Genomic DNA, 18,543 nt, shown 5'->3' with positions numbered 1-18,543 from the left:
CTTCTCGTTTTGGCTGGTAGAACAGCAGTGGTGTTGGGAGTAACAAGAAACTAGGACTCAGATAACACGTTCATCAATACTATTGATTACAGAACCATGTTTCATGGCGGGACTAGCCTCTTTATTAGGCAGATATCACTCTAGGGAGAAGTGTGATATAAGAGGAGCTCAAGGTGACCATGGCCACAAGTATGTCAAAGCCTTCTCCATTTCACATTACTCTTGAGTATTTCCTTATATAGCACCTTTTCTTTTGCTTGTATTCTTTGTCATTGGAATACTTTATGGAAAAATCCTTTTGATTACTCAATTTAGTTAATGTTGTTATACATTTGACTGCTATGAGGTGTTTTTATTTGGTTCACAGAAAAACCATACAAGATGACCCAAATATCAACAACGAGAAGGCTGTACAAATTCTTGACCTCGTCAAACGTATGCGGGAAAGAACCAACCAGTACAAGGAAAAATTGGCTGATGTGGATATTTCATCACCAGAGCAAAGCCCTACAGCAAGTAATTTATATGTTATTAGGTTTAGAGTTTGATTTCGGGTTAATGCATGTACTTAAATTTTAAGTTGTCCACATACAAGAGTTTTGAGACTAGATTCCATCATGTTTCCCAGGCAGTTTTTGATAACTTCCACCAATCTTCTGTTATTCTCCTCTAACCCTTCTTGAGACTTTATCTATAAATATAATAATTATTTTTGGTTAATCCAAAGTTTATTTTCTTAAGCATTTAAGCATTAGGTTTAGCCATCTGATCGCCTTACGTAAAAGTGTGGTTATAGCAACTTCAGTTAATAAAAAATTGTGACGCTGTGTAAATTGTAAGGAAAACAATCAAGAATGCAATGGTTTGAGAACCTCTTAAAGCCATTTTTAAGTCACAACAGAACACAGATCAGAAGTTGAACATTGGACATTTTTCCATTTCATTTGAAAAAATAGCTCATTTAGAAATTGATGGCAGCAACACATCTAACGTTGGAACAAGGTTAACAAAAGGCTGGAAAACTAAGTGTCACTAATGAGGGTCAATTTTCAAGTAAATCTCATGAATCTGTATAAAAAGAGCATATTAGAGAGTCAAAGTATCTCAGAAGCAAAGATTGTCAGATGGTCACCAATCTGTGAACAACTGTGTCTAAAAATTGTGGAACAATTTCAGATAAATATTTCTCAATGTAAAATTGAGGACAATCTGAATATCTGAACATCTACAGTATATAATATCTTTGAAAGATTCAGAGATTCTGGAGAAATCCATGTGCACAATGGACAAGGCCGATGGTCAATATTGAATGCTCATGATCTATGGGCCCTCAGATGGCACTACATTAAAAACAGGCATGATTCAGATGTGCAGATTAAAAGAAGCCATATATCCATATATCCATACTTTATGGATGACTATGGACCGTGTATTAGTATAATAAACAGCCCATAGTCATCCATATTAGTATAATACACAGCCCACAGTCATCCATAAAGTATAATGCACCCCTATAGTCATCCATAAAGTATAATGTACAGCCCATAGTCATCCATATTAGTATAGTGCATCCTCATAGTCATCCATAAAGTATAATGCACCCCTATAGTCATCCATAAAGTATAATGCACCCCCTTGTCATCCATAAAGTTTAATGCACCCCATAGTCATCCATAAAGCATAATGAACCCCCATAGTCATCCATAAAGGATAATGCACCCCATTGTCATCCATAAAGTTTAATGCACGCAATAGTCATCCATAAAGTATAATGAACCCCCATAGTCATCCATAAAGGATAATGCACAGCCCATAGTCATCCATATTAGTATTGAAATTGAAAAAAATGGACTTTATTAAGCTCAATGGCCACCTTTTGGTTCACAGAACATTTATCAAGCCTTGAGAAAGGTTCTGTGAACCAAAACATTGCTATTTGGGATTAATAAAGTCCACATTATTTCAATTTTGTATTTGAATTGGAGTGCTGTGTCTTTCAATGATATATGTGTATATATATTCAAGATGGGAGGGGCCCCGGTATAAACCTTGCACAGGGGCCCATCAGACTCTAGTTACGCCAGTGTTCCCACATGATTACAGACTGTTGTATAAAGAAGACAGGATGCTCCACAATGGCAGACACGGCCCTGTCTCAGCTTTTTTGAGATGTGTTGCTGCCATCAATTTATAAATGAGTTCATTTTTTCAAATGAAATGGAAGAATATCCAACGTTTAACTTTTGATATGTGATCTATGTTCTGTTGTGAATATAAGAGATTTCCAAATTGTTGCATTCTTGTTTTCTTTACATCTTACACAGCGTCCCAACTTTTTGGGAAACGGGTGTAGACACATATAACAAGCTGATACGACCATGCGATACCTAAAACTCAATGACATGTACTGTATCTACCCCAGTGCTTCACTTCACGTTCCTGGCACAGTTTTGGTGGAAATAATAAAGTATACTATGTTTGCTTGATTTAATTAGTATTTGAGACAGTAAGAATTACTGTTCATGCATTGTGAACCAGTTTATCATTCTTGTTAGCCATTCAGGCGGGATTAGCCAAATAGGCCTGCCACCAGCAAGCTGCCATAGAATGTAAACTGTAAACCTAAACCAAAAGCAGTACAACCTTTTTACTATAAAATGTGACTGATTTTACCAATGGCATGCAACATTTGCTACATTTTTCACAAAATAGACCCCCACAAAATGAAGGCTGATACCGAATATGCCAATATTGGTCTATGTGGACAGATGCTACGCCTTCTGTTATTATAACCACTCTTAGGTATCCCATTTTCATGAGCATATTCAATGCTAGTAGATAATCAGAAAGCTATGCTGCATAAAAGGCTAGATATTGCAGTGCATATAAGAAAGAATGCCATCCAGTACACTAATGGATGAAAAGAGCAGCTCTCACATTTTCTATATCCTTAGTATATACAGTGTGGCGTGTATCTCAATCATACATATCAAACAGTGAAGTCTGAGCTCCATTTCATTCTCATAGGCATGCAGAGGTGATGTGTGAGGGTGTGGAGGATGGCGTACTATGATGCGCCCCCTGGGCCGTGGGGTACCCGGTGCCGGGCCGGTAGATGCTGGGGGATGTCACAGTGGCCACAAACCCCCCTGGTAAAACACAGCACATCCGCGGGCTGGAATAGAGTAAAAACAAGGCAATTTTAAAGACATGCAAATTTTTAGATGCATCACATAGAAGATCATAAACATAACATCTTTTCTTCCCTTTATGGGAGGCAATTTTTCTTGAACGTTACTGGTTACGTTTTTCAAAACATTATAAGACTTTTTAAATAACATTTTTCTTTATACTTATAGAACATTCTTCTTATAAAACATTTTTCATATAAAAAATTCTTTAGCAGGTTACAGCACAATCTGCAACTGGGTGTCTCTTTTCTTTATTAAGGTGCAAACTAGCAAACTTGAGTATGAGGGACCCGTCCGAAAACCCTCAATGTAGGCCCTGGGCGTGGCTGCAAGGTATAGGTGATCCAGTTGTTGGACCACGTCTTCGGCCACGCCAAATGGGTTTTTGTTCTGAGGTCATCTGTGGCTGCATAAAACCAATAAGGGGCACTTCAAGAAGTGCAATTATGTACAATGGAAAGTTTTTAGGGAGATCACCGTTCTCTTCCCCAATGTGTTTATACCCTTACCGGGTAACTAAATGAACAAAGCTTCCTATACCTTTCCAGGTAACTTATGTACAGTTTCTGCAAACACAAACAGTTTAACAGGGGTGCTCCCTCCGGGGGAACTCCTGATTTCTGCAGGCTGACCCAGCCGGGTCTTCAGCCTGGGGCTATGGGGGAAGGTCTCCTTTCTTTACCACCGGTATACTTGCAGGGCACACCAGCCACGCTCGCCCTTGTGACGGGTAAATGTGACGTAGTCACCTGGATAGAGGTTTCGACCGGGATGCCCCTGTTGGAGGTGGGGTTCCACATCCCGCCGGTTTACAAACACATCCCTGTCGGTATGCGGTTCCCTCACAAAGCCCCACCCCGCGTTTAGGTCAAACTTAATGACAATCCCCTCCAGACGGGGACTAGGGGTGGTAGCTCTGGCTTGGCGGGCCCGGTTTTTGTCCGCCATGTTCCGGGCCTCCATCTTTTCCCACCACACCTGTCGGTCATGACGTTCCCGCTCCAGCTGCAGGAGCTCCCTCCTGCAGTGCTCTTCGCTCCGGAGGGCCTGGGCCTGTGTTTCCCATGGGAACCCCATGAGCTCCCCTCCCCGGTTATCCCACCGGAACTCTTCTCCTCCTGGGCAGGTAACCGGGGGTGTAGGCATAGGTGCGAGCGGGGGTCCTTGCTGGTCCTCATATCGGGCTGACCAGTCGTAGGTGGTGTTTCCATAGACCCACTCGGGTGCATGGGCAGGTGGCTCCGGTAGGGGGCCCAGGAGCAGGTCGGCGGAGCAAGCGCCCGGGTACGGGGTTTCCACCAGGGGGTCTATGAGCCAGTCTGCGTAGCAGATGTCCGGGACGGGAGATTCCGCTGGAAGACCGGGCAGCGGATCGGCAGAGCAGGCACCTGGTGTTGGAGGTTCCGCCGGGGGGCCCAGGGGCAGGTCGGTGGAGCAGGCGCCCGGGATCGGAGGTTCCACCAGGAGCCCAGGAGCAGGCTAGCACTCTCAGTGCCTGGGACAGGGAGTCTCTCCTTACGTGCTCCCGCGGCCGCGCTTGTGCCATCCTCTGCCTCCTGGCTCCTTTCAGGTTCCTCCGGGGCTGGAGTGCTGCTGGTGGAGTGCAGCGCTGGCTGCTGCCAGATCATCAGCTTCTCCAGCAGCTCCTTTTTCCAGCCGGCGATGGCGTCCTGCTGGGCCCTCTCCATTCTTCTTCCCAGCTCCTGGATCTCCGCCTGGAGGAATTCGGTATCCTCCAGGGTTAGCTCTGCCATGGCCTCCTCCAAGGTAAGAGGCCTTGCTGTCGGTTGCAGACCACGGATGGGAGCTGGCTCCTGACTCTCCATCTTGCCCTCCGGGTGCGGTCTGTCTGGACTCTTGGAGACCACACCCTGTCTCCCAGGTTTCTTCTTTCCTCTCCCCTTTCGGGGGCGGTTCCATGACAACTTGCTGTCGGACACACTTTGGGGCGGCCCCCCTAGCTTGACAGACACATCCACATACAGTACAGACCAAAAGTTTGGACACACCTTCTCATTTAAAGATTTTTCTGCATTTTCATGACTATGAAAATTGTACATTCACACTGAAGGCATCAAAACTATGAATTAACACATGTGGAATTATATACTTAACAAAAAAAGTGTGAAACAACTGAAGATATGTCTTATATTCTAGGATCTTCAAAGTAGCCACCTTTTGATTTGATGACTGCTTTGCACACTCTTGGCATTCTCTTGATGAGCTTCCAGAGGTAGTCACCGGAAATGGTCTTCCAACAATCTTGAAAGAGTTCCCAGAGATGCTTAGCACTTGTTGGCCCTTTTGCCTTCACTCTGCAGTCCAGCTCACCCCAAACCATCTCGATTGGGTTTAGGTCTGGTGACTGTGGAGGCCAGGTCATCTGGCGTAGCACCCCATCACTCTCCTTCTTGGTCAAATAGCCCTTACACAGCCTGGAGGTGTGTTTGGGGTCATTGTCCTGTTGAAAAATAAATGATGGTCCAACTAAACGCAAACCGGATGGAATAGCATGCCGCTGCAAGATGCTGTGGTAGCCATGCTGGTTTAGTATGCCTTCAATTTTGAATAAATCCCCAACAGTGTCACCAGCAAAGCACCCCCACACCATCACACCTCCTCCTCCATGCTTCACGGTGGGAACCAGGCATGTAGAGTCGAACCATTCACCTTTTCTGTGTCGCACAAAGACATGGTGGTTGGAACCAAAGATCTCAAATTTGGACTCATCAGACCAAAGCACAGATTTCCACTGGTCTAATGTCCATTCCTTGTGTTCTTTAGCCCAAACAAGTCTCTTCTGCTTGTTGCCTGTCCTTAGCAGTGGCTTCCTAGCAGCTATTTTACCATGAAGGCCTGCTGCACAAAGTCTCCTCTTAACAGTTGTTGAAGAGATGTGTCTGCTGCTAGAACTCTGTGTGGCATTGACCTGGTCTCTAATCTGAGCTGCTGTTAACCTGCGATTTCTGAGGCTGGTGACTCGGATAAACTTATCCTCAGAAGCAGAGGTGATTCTTGGTCTTCCTTTCCTGGGGCGGTCATCATGTGAGCCAGTTTCTTTGTAACGCTTGATGGTTTTTGCAACTGCACTTGGAGACACTTTCAAAGTTTTACCAATTTTTCACACTGACTGACCTTAATTTCTTAAAGTAATGATGGCCACTCGTTTTTCTTTACTTAGCTGCTTTTTTCTTGCCATAATACAAATTCTAACAGTCTATTCAGTAGGACTATCAGCTGTGTATCCACCAGACTTCTACACAACACAACTGATGGTCCCAACCCCATTTATAAGGCAAGAAATCCCACTTATTAAGCCTGAGAGGGCACACCTGTGAAGTGAAGACCATTTCCGGTGACTACCTCTTGAAGCTCATCAAGAGAATGCCAAGAGTGTGCAAAGCAGTCATCAAAGCAAAAGATGGCTACTTTGAAGAGCCTAGAATATAAGACATATTTTCAGTTGTTTCACACTTTTTGTTAAGTATATAATTCCACATGTGCTAATTAATAGTTTTGATGCCTTCAGTGTGAATGTACAATTTTCATAGTCATGAAAATACAGAAAAATCTTTAAATGAGAAGGTGTGTCCAAACTTTTGGTCTGTACTGTACATAGTCACTGTTGCTCGGGGCGGGCCTCGCTTTTGGCACCATTCTGGAACCCGGCCCACGATGGGAGGCAGTTTCTTGTTGTCTTTTGGCTCGCACATAATGGTGCCCATTCTTCTGGGGTGGGCGCCACATTTAGTATTAAACACAGTCTCTAGGCACAAAAACCCCGGTGATAACGGGTGGGTTACATATCCTGTTCGTGACGCTAAGTTGACGCGCCCCCTGGGCCGTGGGGTACTCGGTTCCCGGGCCGGTAGATGCTGGGGGATGTCACAGTGGCGGTGACCCGGTCCGTGACCCAGGGCGGTCATTCAATAGGGGAATATTTACAGGGGATTATAGTTTATAAAGTTTGTGACGCCACCTGTGGTATGCGGCCAAGGGAGCCGCCACTGTGGAGCAGGTCCTCTGGAGCTGATGTTACTGCAGCAGGAATGGTGTGGCTCTCCACAGGTAGAGCTTAGCACCAGGCCAGTGTAGATGCTGTAGGTTGTGCTGGGCGTTGTAGTGCAGGGGCTGATGGCGCAGCAAGAAACACAGAGACAAGGAAGTGCAGTCCTCAGGGTCTTTACTCACGGTTATTGCAGTCCAAGTTACAGACGCCAAAGTAACTTCCCTCGCCGTGCAGCGCTTTCTCAGTGAGGGGTTCAGTTCACCCTCAGATATCTCCGGAGTACTTAGCAGGACCCCTTCTGTGTCTTCTCTCTGGCCATCTCCCTGCACCTCATACCTAGTGTCCCAATCCAGTACCTGCGGGCCTTGTCGGGCGATGTCTGTTCTGTCCCCTGGGTCCTCTATATCTACCTTCTTGGTGAGACTGATATGGACTGTTGGCTGCAGGACTTGAAATACTGCAGCCTCCGGTTTCTAGTTGAGTCATAAAGTTCTCTGCTAGTTGAGGAACCGGTCCCCTTTGTGTGGCCTGACCCCTCCACCTCCCCGTAGATTCGGGCGTACGGGTGGCTTCCAGCACTGCCCGTACCCCTGGGATCCCTTCTTCCGTTCCTGGAACCCTTCCTGCTCCCTCTCTTCTTTCTTCAGTCCTGGGCCTCTCCTCAGGCCCTCTGCCTGAGCAGAGCTCCTGCAGAGCCCTGCTCCACTCGCTGTAGACTGTTCTTTCTCTCTCCTCAGAATGAACTCACTTTCTAAGATGGCTTCCCTTTTTATACCTTCCTCTCATGTGCTCCCCTAAGCTACTTCCTCCACCCACACCCACTACATGGTCCCTCCTCTCTGGGTTCCCCCCACTCCAGCCAGGAAAGGGGCTCAGCAAGAACCAGAGGCATCTTGCCTCTCCTGCTGGTCTGGAGTGGTGTGTTGGATGCAGGTGTTAGGGTCCTGAGCTGTACTCCTTCCTTACCTGAGAGTGAGATACCACACCTCTGGTTGAGATGCAGTACCTCTGTGGCGACTGAACCCTCAGGGGCACCACATACTATCTCTCTGATAACGCTGATGTTTTAGATATTTGAAACTGTAATGTGTTTTATTGTTATCCTCCTCGAGGCTTCAGTTCCTTCTAATCAGGCTTGTTAAGGGTTAACTATAGGGGACAGCTCATGGTGGGGGAAGAGTAACAGGGATCTGAGTTGTAGTTTTTTAGTGGGCAGTTAAGTGAAGAGAGAGGAAAAGAAAGGACACCCTTAGAAAAGGTGATCTTCACCGGGTGTATGTTGGCAAAGAGAGCAAGGAGCACTAGAAGCATCAAGAGAAAACCCATCAGTGGCAGCGATCTTCTGTGAGCAGGCGAGTCTGGGAACATATTCAGCCAGGAACTTTAAAGAGGTCCTTAAGGGGCTCTGGGGAGCGTACTAGTGTCCAGGGTCGTACTAGCCTGGCGGGGTGCCTGGGAAATCTCCGATGGGTCCTTGCAGAAGAGGAGAGGAGAGCAAGAGGAAAAGAAAAAAAAAAGGAAAAAATAATAGTGGCCGCCGGCCCTTTAAAAGCTACCTACCTGTTAGTTTTTAGGCCCATAGTAAGAAGAAATAAAGCACAAGGAATATGATAGCCCTGGATAACATCTTTAAATGGGAAAACTCAAATGAACCCTAGTAGATATCAGGACGTCATTTGAAGCATTTTGCCATCCTTCTTGCTTATAAAAATGTTAGCGGTTTCTTCATTATTCAATGGAGTGAAAAAACTACAGTAATGACAGTAAAAAAGATGTCACAAAAAACATGGGAAGACCCCTCCTCCCCAAAAAAAACGTTGACAGACAAAACCATAGGAAAAACATTCAAGAAGCAACCAAAAATGTTACACGCACGTCGCTAGGTTCAGATAGGGGTGAGACAGGTTACATGAATTCTTTGGAATCCTGGGAGAACCGTTACTCAGGGCGACCACAGACCATGTGCTGCAGCTTCTCTCAGGCACACAGTGGTATTGACCCTCAGGCACAGACACGTAGGTTGCTTCACTTGCTGACCAGACACACTTGACAAAAGTCCTCATAAACGGTAGAACAGTAGCATTTAATAAGAAGCCGCACAGTCAGTGCAAGTTAAGTCTTATGAGCAACAGGCTCCAGTGACAAACAGTACAGTTTCCTTAGCAGCACAGCAGTTCACAGTCTTCCAAGTAGTACAGGACAGCACAGTTCTAATGCAAAGGCACATTAATGAATACAACATTCTTTACAGCACAATGAGATGGAGGAGGGGGGAGGGTTTGCTGAGGGAGATGATCCCGGTGACACCATCTCTTCCAGTCCTTATCTTTCTGCCTGACAATACTCTGCACTGCTAGTTCAGGAACTCTACCTGACCTGTACTTAGCTTCACTCCTGACTTGAATCCTTTTTACTTGCAGGGGCGCTTCTGTGAGATACAGAACACACACACCACTTTTCTCTTAGGCTCCAGCCAGACAGTAAACAACTTCCCCACAATTCCCCTGGGGCTCTGCTAAAACACTTCCCTTCTCCTGTGACTGTGTTAACCCCTGTAGTTGATGGATGCTTTTAAAGCACCAGCACTACTTCTGCATGTCACAAAAAGACTCCACAAAAAAAAGTTTCTTGAAGCACCTGAGTTTAAAATACTTCATGTACACACACCATTGTACTGTATCTAGGTGTGCCCATAGATTTTCCAAGTCAAACCTGGGGCTATTGGGCGTCTTTTTGGCATACATTTGGCAGGATAGGTTAAGATGAACTATGCTTTGAAGACCTACTTGCCTTCTGTAAGTAATTTATGGGAAGAAGTCCATATGACACCAGACTCTTTAGGGTGTAGTATTTGTGTATGCTGTTGCAGTTCATGTTCCACTTTCAGCTCCAGTTAAAAAACCTCCAGCACCTCCACCACCACCGCCACCTCCACCTCCCAAAGAAGGAGAAAAGCCTGAAAAAGATAAGGATGCTGAGAAGGCAACACAAGAAGCAGAAGAAGAACATTACTGTGATATGCTCTGCTGCAAGTTCAAGAGACGACCAATTAAAAAGTACATTAAAAAGCTGCAGATTCCTGACTCCATTGATGCCTATACAGGTGAGCCTTCATATCTTAAGGTTTGGAAAACATTTTCACCGTAAAGGTCCTACAAATAGATATTCATTTCTTGGAATAACTTTGAGGTTGTGCTTCTTATGGTTTTAATAGTGATGTATAATTTATTTTTGGACAACCTTATTCCTCTACGGGCTGGAGCAGACCAACGTATTTTTGATCCGAGTGCGATCCGACAAAACTTCGGATCGCACTCTGACCAATGTCTGATTTTTTTCCGAGACTGTCCAAAGAAAAAAAATTCCTGCATGCCAGAGTGTGATCCTATATTCAGATTGCACTTGGCCATACAAATCAATGAGTCCATGGAAATATCGTACTGCACTCGGGTGACATCTGAGTGTGAGTGTGGCAGTCTGATTTCCACAAACTGACAGATTGGAGAAGATGGGGGAATTTTTTTCTCCATCTTCTCATCATCTGAGAGAATCGGATCACACTATGCTGACCCTAAGATCAGAGTTTGATCAGAGCGTCATTTGCATAATGGGCCCATTTCTCCATGAGAGAATCTACGACCGTCTGCACCTGCACTAATGAAACTAAAAGTACCAGACTTACATAATTTTTCACCAAATACAGCAGATAATCTGATACCACTAATTGGTCTTTGGATCACATCCTGTTGTTGCTATTTGGAATACACTATATATTTATAGACTTGTAAATCTAATCAAGCTATGAGCAAGAGGTTGTAGACCTACTATCTGGCCCATTTTGTTCTACTAAGTCTCAATACTACTATTTATCCTACTTGTGCATTGATCTTGATAATGCTACACCCAGTACAAATTCAAATTTTCCAAATTTATATTCAATGTAATGTCTATAATAAATATACCAACTCTGGGGGTACTGTATTGGCATGGCAAAAATGGGGCAACTTTCTATACAAGCCCCAATGGAAGCCATATGTGTGGAGTTATTCTCCCCTTGAACCAAACATTATGGGGGAAATACCTCCTTGAATTGAGAGCTAAATGTAGCATGTAATAGTTTTTGTTGTTGTAGCTGTATAAAATCCAACAGAAAAAAAACTTTATGTCTCTGAATAAAAGCATACGCATAAAGAGATACAAAAATAACCTAGTGGTATGGAGCAGGAATACAGTCAAGCTAATGAGCACTTGTACTTATGGTGAGTTTGGTTCCCTTTTTATATCTTTCAAAATGGGATCCGTCTGTTAATAACATTTCAGTAAGACATTAGAATTCTCAAATTCAATAAAATGCCTCAGGACTGAGTTTGGGTAACTTTGACATTTATTGCTAGACTCTATTGCTGATCACACCGAATTTTACTCTAAGGCCACGGCCCCACTATCAGTATTCGGTCAGTATTTTTTTCTCAGGAGTGGGAGCCCAAACCAGATGAGAAACAATGAGAGAAAAGCTATAATAGAAACAAGTCACCAATTCTGCATTTATCACCCACTCCTGGTTTTGGCTCCCACTCCTGAGAAAAAATACTGACCGAATACTGATCAAATACTGATATTGGAGCCGTGGTCTTACAGAGTTTTCCTACTTAAATGGTTATTCTCATCTTCTTAGTTGAGTAAAATTGAAAAGTGTTTGTAAAGACAAACAACTTTGCAATGTAAAGTAATGATAAAGGTATATTAATACAGCAAAGCTAATTAAATACAAAATAAAATCTTTATTGTGACTTGATTAAAAAAGTAGCATGGGCACAGAAAAATCCTGACGCGTTTCGAGCCTGGCTATTTTTCTATGCCTATGTTTCTATGCTTTGCTTTTAATCTGCTTTTCTGGATCTAAAAACCTTCATCATCACTTTGAACAAAGCTGCTTGATAACTCTGCAAGTCTTATCGGTGCACAGTGGAGTGGATTGCCCAAGAATCATACATATGTTGGCTGGGGTGAGCGGTAGCCACAAATTTTCTTATACTACAACTTTGCAATTTATATTATTAAAATTCCTCTCAGATCTCAAGAATGGAGTCATTTTTTTTATTAGGAAACTGGTTTCCCCAAAATATTTGCAGGGCTTACAAGCTCTTACCAATCAAGCTAGTAAGTTGAAGCTGGCCAGGATTGCAGGAATAATAGATCCTGATCCCGACCACCTTCAGTACTGCTGTGCTCCTCCAATGCCTCCTGTAACAATATCGGGAGGGCTCAGTTAGGGTCAGCAGTGAGTCAGTTCCACTGGTAAAAACTGTAAATCAAACAGGAGTGCATTGCCCTCTTAACAAGCAAGAAGCTGCAAGGCAGGAAGACTTGCACTCCTGAAAAGATTTTGTGGGGCAAACTTTTTAATTATTGGGTTACCACTATCTTGTCTGATGTCGACTGTTTTCAAGGAAAAAGAAAGTAGGGATGAGTGGACCTGTGGAAGTTCTGGTTCTGGTACCCAACCCAAACTTTATTCCAAAGTTCAGAACTGTACCCGAACTTGAACCAGAACCTGAACCCCTTTGAAAACAATGAGAACCCGAACTCTGCCACTCTCTCTCTCTGCAATGGACTTCCTCTGGAACTCCGAACGTTGCAGCGGACTTCCTGGAGAAGTCCATGTTCGGCGTTTAGCACCGGATCCTAACTGTCCTGTACGAACCCCAAACTTTTAAGTTCGGGTTCACTCATTTTATTGTTAAGCTCTAAAAAGAAATCGACATCTAAGGAGACAACCCCTTTAAGGATGTGCTTCACATGTGGCAGGCATTTCTAAACCTAAAAATCCATTACATAAATCTGCATGGATTTTTGCAAAACCCCATTCAGATGAAAAGACAAAACAGACATTTCTGCAACAAATCTGCCATATGTACATACACCTTTTTGTGTACTTCCTGCTTTATTATGTATAGGTAATTGGCATCAAAATGAAATGAAGGTACTTAACTACCAGGAGAAAAGGTTTATACAAATGCTGTCCTAAAATAACCTGTGAAACACATTGTTATCCGCTCTGTCAAGGTCAGAAAATGACATAACTGTTACCTAATTAATCCTGACAGTGCCATGTTGTAGATGAGCATTGTATTCTCTCCTAGATCCATTGTATCTCTTCTGGCTGCTTATTGTGGCATTGTCATTCAACTGGAACTGCTGGTTTAATACACTGCGATGTGTGTTTCCATTTCAAAACGCTGACAATCTGCTGTACTGGATGATCATTGACTACTTCTGTGATAGTTGCTACCTTTTGGATATGTTTGTGTTCCAACCACGTCTCCAATTCGTAAAAGGAGGTGACATAATAGTAAGTACGACATCCCTTAAATATGTCAAGATGGCTTCTTCTGAAAAATTCTTCAAAATTCAGATAATATTTCATGGAGTTTCTTGAATCTGTGTGGCAAAACCAATATTTGTAAGACCAAAATGAGGTTTTGGGGGACATTTATACAAGGACCCCACTAATTTCTGGGGTAAATTTGCAGTAGGTGTGCTTCACTTTTGCACAAATTTTGTTTTGTGCTTCTCTTGTCACTTATTTAAAAGTATCAAGAAGAGATGTTGGAGTTTAGTAATGGGGGGGCAAAGCCTCTCATATCAATAATTAACAATGAAAATCTACACCAGTGTATAGCTGGAGTAGCAGAGGTGGACGGAGACAGATGATGCCCCTGTGCAAGTGCAGTATGTGGGCCCTTTGCAGTCCAATAGTTTATCACAATGCATCCCTTTATGTGCTGCTATGGAGGTAGAAGTTTGCCCCTTTACTTCTTGGGCCCCTGTGCAACTGCACAGGTTACACCAATGGTATGTCCGCTCCTGTGGAGTAGGCATTGATGGGCAAAAGAGGTGCCAATGTTATTTAAAGGCATGTGCCTACGAAAATGTTTGGCACATGGTGAAATGCCAGTCTTACAGTACCATTCAAGAGTTTTTTTTCCAGTGCTGGAGTGGGGCTACTAATCTAAGGAGGTAACTTGAAATTTCTGGGTCCTAATATAAAATCTGTTAGAGCGTCATCCTTTTTTTCAAATACTGAGTATCATAGGTAGATTGACCCTACAAATCAAGTCTGAACATAACCTTAGACCAGGAGCTGTCTATATTATTCAACTATAGTATTTTATTCAGTTGAATCCACTGCCCACCGTACAGTAGTATCCACATGGAGGCACACGCCATTTAGTAGATGCATCAAATTCTTTCAGTGGCCTGCGCCTCATAATGAATTTGGTTTTGTGTACTCTGTCAAGACAAGTTTGAGCTACAGCAGTCTTGATGAATTGACCCCATAGTTTCTATAGCCTTATATTGCTGACAATGGAAGCTTTCATTCAAAACCATCCTGATGTACCTGTCTAGTACATCCAGGAAAATATATAAAAAGGAAATTTGTAGCCCTCATCTTACTAAACTCCATTAAACAGGTTTACATTTCATATGGTTGACTTATCATTCATCAGCGTCATGTATAATAACTAACGTTGGGCAAAAACATTGTCAGGATCTTAGTCCAGTGACCACTTCAACACTCTATGGCTTCTGGACCAGATCACAGCGAGCCTCTTCCTACCTGCTGGTAAAGCCAGAGCTTCTTCTCATTCTAGGCACGGCAGGACATGATGTGTGCATCCTGCCACAACGATAACATCATGCCAGGTCTACTAATCAGAACAGGCACTGGGGATACCAGCAGGTAGCAGGAGGCGTGCAGGGCATCAGGACAGTGGCCACAGGCTATCAAAGTGGCCACTGGACCACAGTCATACAAATCTGTTTGTTCAGCTCTATGTATAATAAAACTTACTTTTCTAATTAGACAGAGAGAAAACAAACAAAGAAAAACTACTGGGAATCTGCAAAGTTTCGGGTAAGTAATTTAATACGTTACTAATAAATATATGTGATTTCCAGTGGAGGGTGTACTTATCATAGGGACAGCCAAAATTCAATGCTGCTATTATGGGACACATGTAGAGATGAGGGCTTAGGTCTGCAATGGTCAATTTCTCAAAGATAACTGTAGATAATAACCTGCTACAAAGAGGGAGAGAACTTGTCCCAACAAATGTATCACCTACCAGAAACGAATGAAAACCAAGTGATGAAAAAAGTGATGTTATGTCAGTTAAAAACTAAAATACAGTTGGCAAATGACATCCTGATTAGCGATGACCAGATCAATCTGAGGAGGACTGAGTTTGAGTTGGATTTTTCTGAAATTCGCGGTTTCACGTGAAGAAAAACGTGCACTATTTCCCATACTGCTGAAGCATCAGAGAGCGGGCTAACATTATTTTGCGTTGCTTGAGTGCCTCCCCATAATGCCCTGCAGCTATGACATTTAGCGGATTATCATACCTTGTACAGTGGTGGTCAGTACCTGGGACATCACAGATCAGCGGCTCCCAGTGGAGCACAGTTTGTGTGGCAGAGTCGTTTTCCATCTCCAGAGTCACTGGTAAGTTTCTCTCTCCTGTAGAGTGTAAGCTCTTATGGTCAACAGGGTCCTCTCTCTCCTGTAGAGTGTAAGCTCTTATGGTCAGCGGGGTCCTCTCTCTTCTGTAGAGTGTATGCTCTTATGGTCAGCAGGGTCCTCTCTCTCTCTGCTGTAGAGTGAAAGCTGTTATAGTCAGCGGGGCCCTCTCTCTTCTGCAGAGTGTAAGCTCTTATGGTCATCAGGGTCCTCTCTTTCTCATTTAGAGTGTAAGCTCTTATGGTCATCAGGGTCCTCTCTTTCTCCTGTAGAGTGTAAGCTCTTATGGTCAGCGGGGTCCTTTCTCTCCTGTAGAGTGTAAGCTGTTATGGTCAGCGGGGTCCTCTCTCTCCTGTAGAGTGTAAGCTCTTACGATCATTGGGGTCCTCTCTCTCTCCTGTAGAGTGTAAGCTCTTATGGTCATCAGGGTCCTCTCTTTCTCATGTAGAGTGTAAATGTGGCGCCCTGCTGTGCATTGGTGCCACAGATCCTAGAGGGGTGCATGGACGGATTCCTCCACAAGAGGCCCTCGTAACATTCACACACCTCCACCTTCCACCTCAGACCAGCAGAGGGAGCCCGGATAGGGATATAAAAAGGGAAGGTGGAGCTAGGCAGTTCAGTCTAAGTCTGGGAGAGAGTCAGTCTGCAGTCTAGAGTCTACAGTCTGCTGCAGCCAGAGAAGTTGCCAGTCCAGCCTAGACTCAGGGAGCTCAGGTTAGTGAGCCCAAGGCGTGCCGACGCCATAAGAGCGGTGAAGAGTAGCGAGGCCTACTGCCAGTGTGAAGCCTAGTTAGGGCCCCGAGCGTGGCCGAAGGAGTAAGCGAGCTACATAGGGGGCAGAGGAGCTTAGTCAGTTCACCCCAAGACCATATACCGGACACCGGGTCCGCGTCTGCAGGGATCTCTACGACCAGCAGAAACTACGGGAACCCCTGGCGAACTACATGTCCCAGGAACATCAAAAGCTGACTGATATACCAGGGTCAGGAGTCACTGAGGCCCAAGAGACCAGGGAGTGTGATCTCCAACAGAAGGCCCTACCACCCGGTCAGCCGGTACAAGACAGAGACCAAGTTAGGCCTAGCTCCAGGCAGGTCATAAACTTATCAGGAAAAGGCAAGAAACAGGAGGCCCCACACCCGCTCACTGGGGAGAGTCCTGAAATGCACCCTTCACCCTACAGTGCCCTTTTCCCCCATTATTCCTTGCTTTTAAGAGTGACCCCAGGGTACGGCCCCGGTAGCCGGCCACCGCGGCATCCCCCAAAACCAAACAGCAAGGCCCGGGCGCCGAGTCCCCATCCTTTGGGCGCGTCATAAGCTGTTATGGTCAGTGAGGTCCGCTCTCTCCTGTAGAGTGTAAGCTCTTATGATCAGTGGGGTTCTCTCTCTCTCCTGTAGAGTGTAAGCTCTTATGGTCAGTGGGGTTTTCTCACTCTTCTCTAACCCACGTGTATTTTTCAAGCAATTACAAGCTTTCTATTGTTCAGATACTACGTGAATTTATTCGCTGTAAATCGAATTTTGAGGGAAAATTTGTTGAAGTCAGCAATTTCAAAAGAATTGCTAAGCTCTGAACCTAACCCATTTGTTACTGCAGAATATAAGTATATGTCCCACAGTCACCGTCAACAGTAATGACAGAATGTTATAACCCTGAAAAGGCAAACGGTAGAAGTCCAATCCTGCTTAATTTCTGCACACACCTACTCACGGTCATTACTTGTGAATGCTTTTACATAGCATGGCCAAACATTGGCATGTAGCCCTAGCCTAAGGGATATGCCCACTATTTTACAACTCCCAGCCTATGTTGAAGTTCACAGCTGCCTTCATAGTTCTGCTAGTCATCATTGGATATGGTCACCAGAGTCGTTGTCCACCATATGTCTTAGCTGAGTTCGTATAATGTAAAAGTACAGATAGTGTTTTTCCTACTGATAACTGTTCAACGTAGCTTCTCTTCCCGGAATTAAAGCATTGCGTCAGCAAGAAATGCTGGGAGATTTTAGTTGTGGAGACTACAGAATTGTGAATGTATTTCTTGATATGATGCAGACTGTGATTCAGGGTTGGAGTAAGATAAATTTGGGAAATAAGAAATATTAAGGATTTCTCCCTCCCAGACCCCTCTTCACCCCCCTCCCCTATAGTATTTGTCAAAACATAAGAGCTGACACTTTGGCCAGCTGTCCCCATGCAAATTAACACACACACACACATGAGAAGGGCCTTGTAAGCAAATGCTAGCACAAAGGGTGCTACCAAACCCAATTAACACAGGTTTGCGATAAAGCTACATCTATGTGAGAAGGTTGTATTTGCCAGAGCTTCAAAAGGAATTCAACAGAAATCTTTAGCTGGGCCGGTACTGGCGCAAAATATAAAATATCTGAAGTTCCATACGTCCGATAATAACGGGACCTATATTTTTAGTTGCAGGGTCAGCCACGGAACAATATGCTTATTTTTCTGTAGCTGTGAGCCCCTCTGGGGAGCGATAACGCAAAGGTAACAAAATAACAGACTATGTCATGTGTGGTTTATATAGAAAGGCAAATTCATAATAGAAATTATGACATCATTTCCAAGCTTCTGCGATCAACGAGCGATAAGTTATCCCAGAAGTTAGCGATTTTAATAAAAATGTGAAGGCTGTAGCCCAGCCCACATGATGTCAGCACAGGAGGTGTGTGGGCCGGCCTCCCCCTTCAGCATAAAAGACCCCACTGATGATGGATCAGTATTCATTGCCAGGAGTATATATTTTATATAGCAAAGGATCACGTTCAATAACGGTCAAACCTGGACTGTCTC

At 44.2% G+C, this 18,543-nt stretch overlaps 1 protein-coding gene across 1 annotated transcript in view; it reads left to right on the top strand.

The window, feature by feature from the left end:
* CNGB3 (cyclic nucleotide gated channel subunit beta 3) overlaps nt 1–18,543 on the top strand; it is a 477,293-nt gene that overhangs the window by 281,927 nt on the left and 176,823 nt on the right. Inside the window, exons 4-7 of the mRNA XM_073679549.1 lie at nt 368–516; nt 10,088–10,303; nt 13,344–13,552; nt 15,068–15,118. Of these exons, the coding sequence (XP_073535650.1) occupies nt 368–516; nt 10,088–10,303; nt 13,344–13,552; nt 15,068–15,118 (625 nt within the window). The remainder of the gene's footprint in view (nt 1–367; nt 517–10,087; nt 10,304–13,343; nt 13,553–15,067; nt 15,119–18,543) is intronic.

The sequence above is a fragment of the Phyllobates terribilis genome, unplaced genomic scaffold (genome assembly GCF_046119375.1).
Source record: "Phyllobates terribilis strain yellow unplaced genomic scaffold, ASM4611937v1 Scaffold_4__5_contigs__length_816908805, whole genome shotgun sequence".
In the NCBI taxonomy this organism is placed as follows: domain Eukaryota; kingdom Metazoa; phylum Chordata; class Amphibia; order Anura; family Dendrobatidae; genus Phyllobates; species Phyllobates terribilis.
Note: the sequence above shows the minus strand (reverse complement) of the source record. Positions and strands in the feature narration are given on the sequence as shown.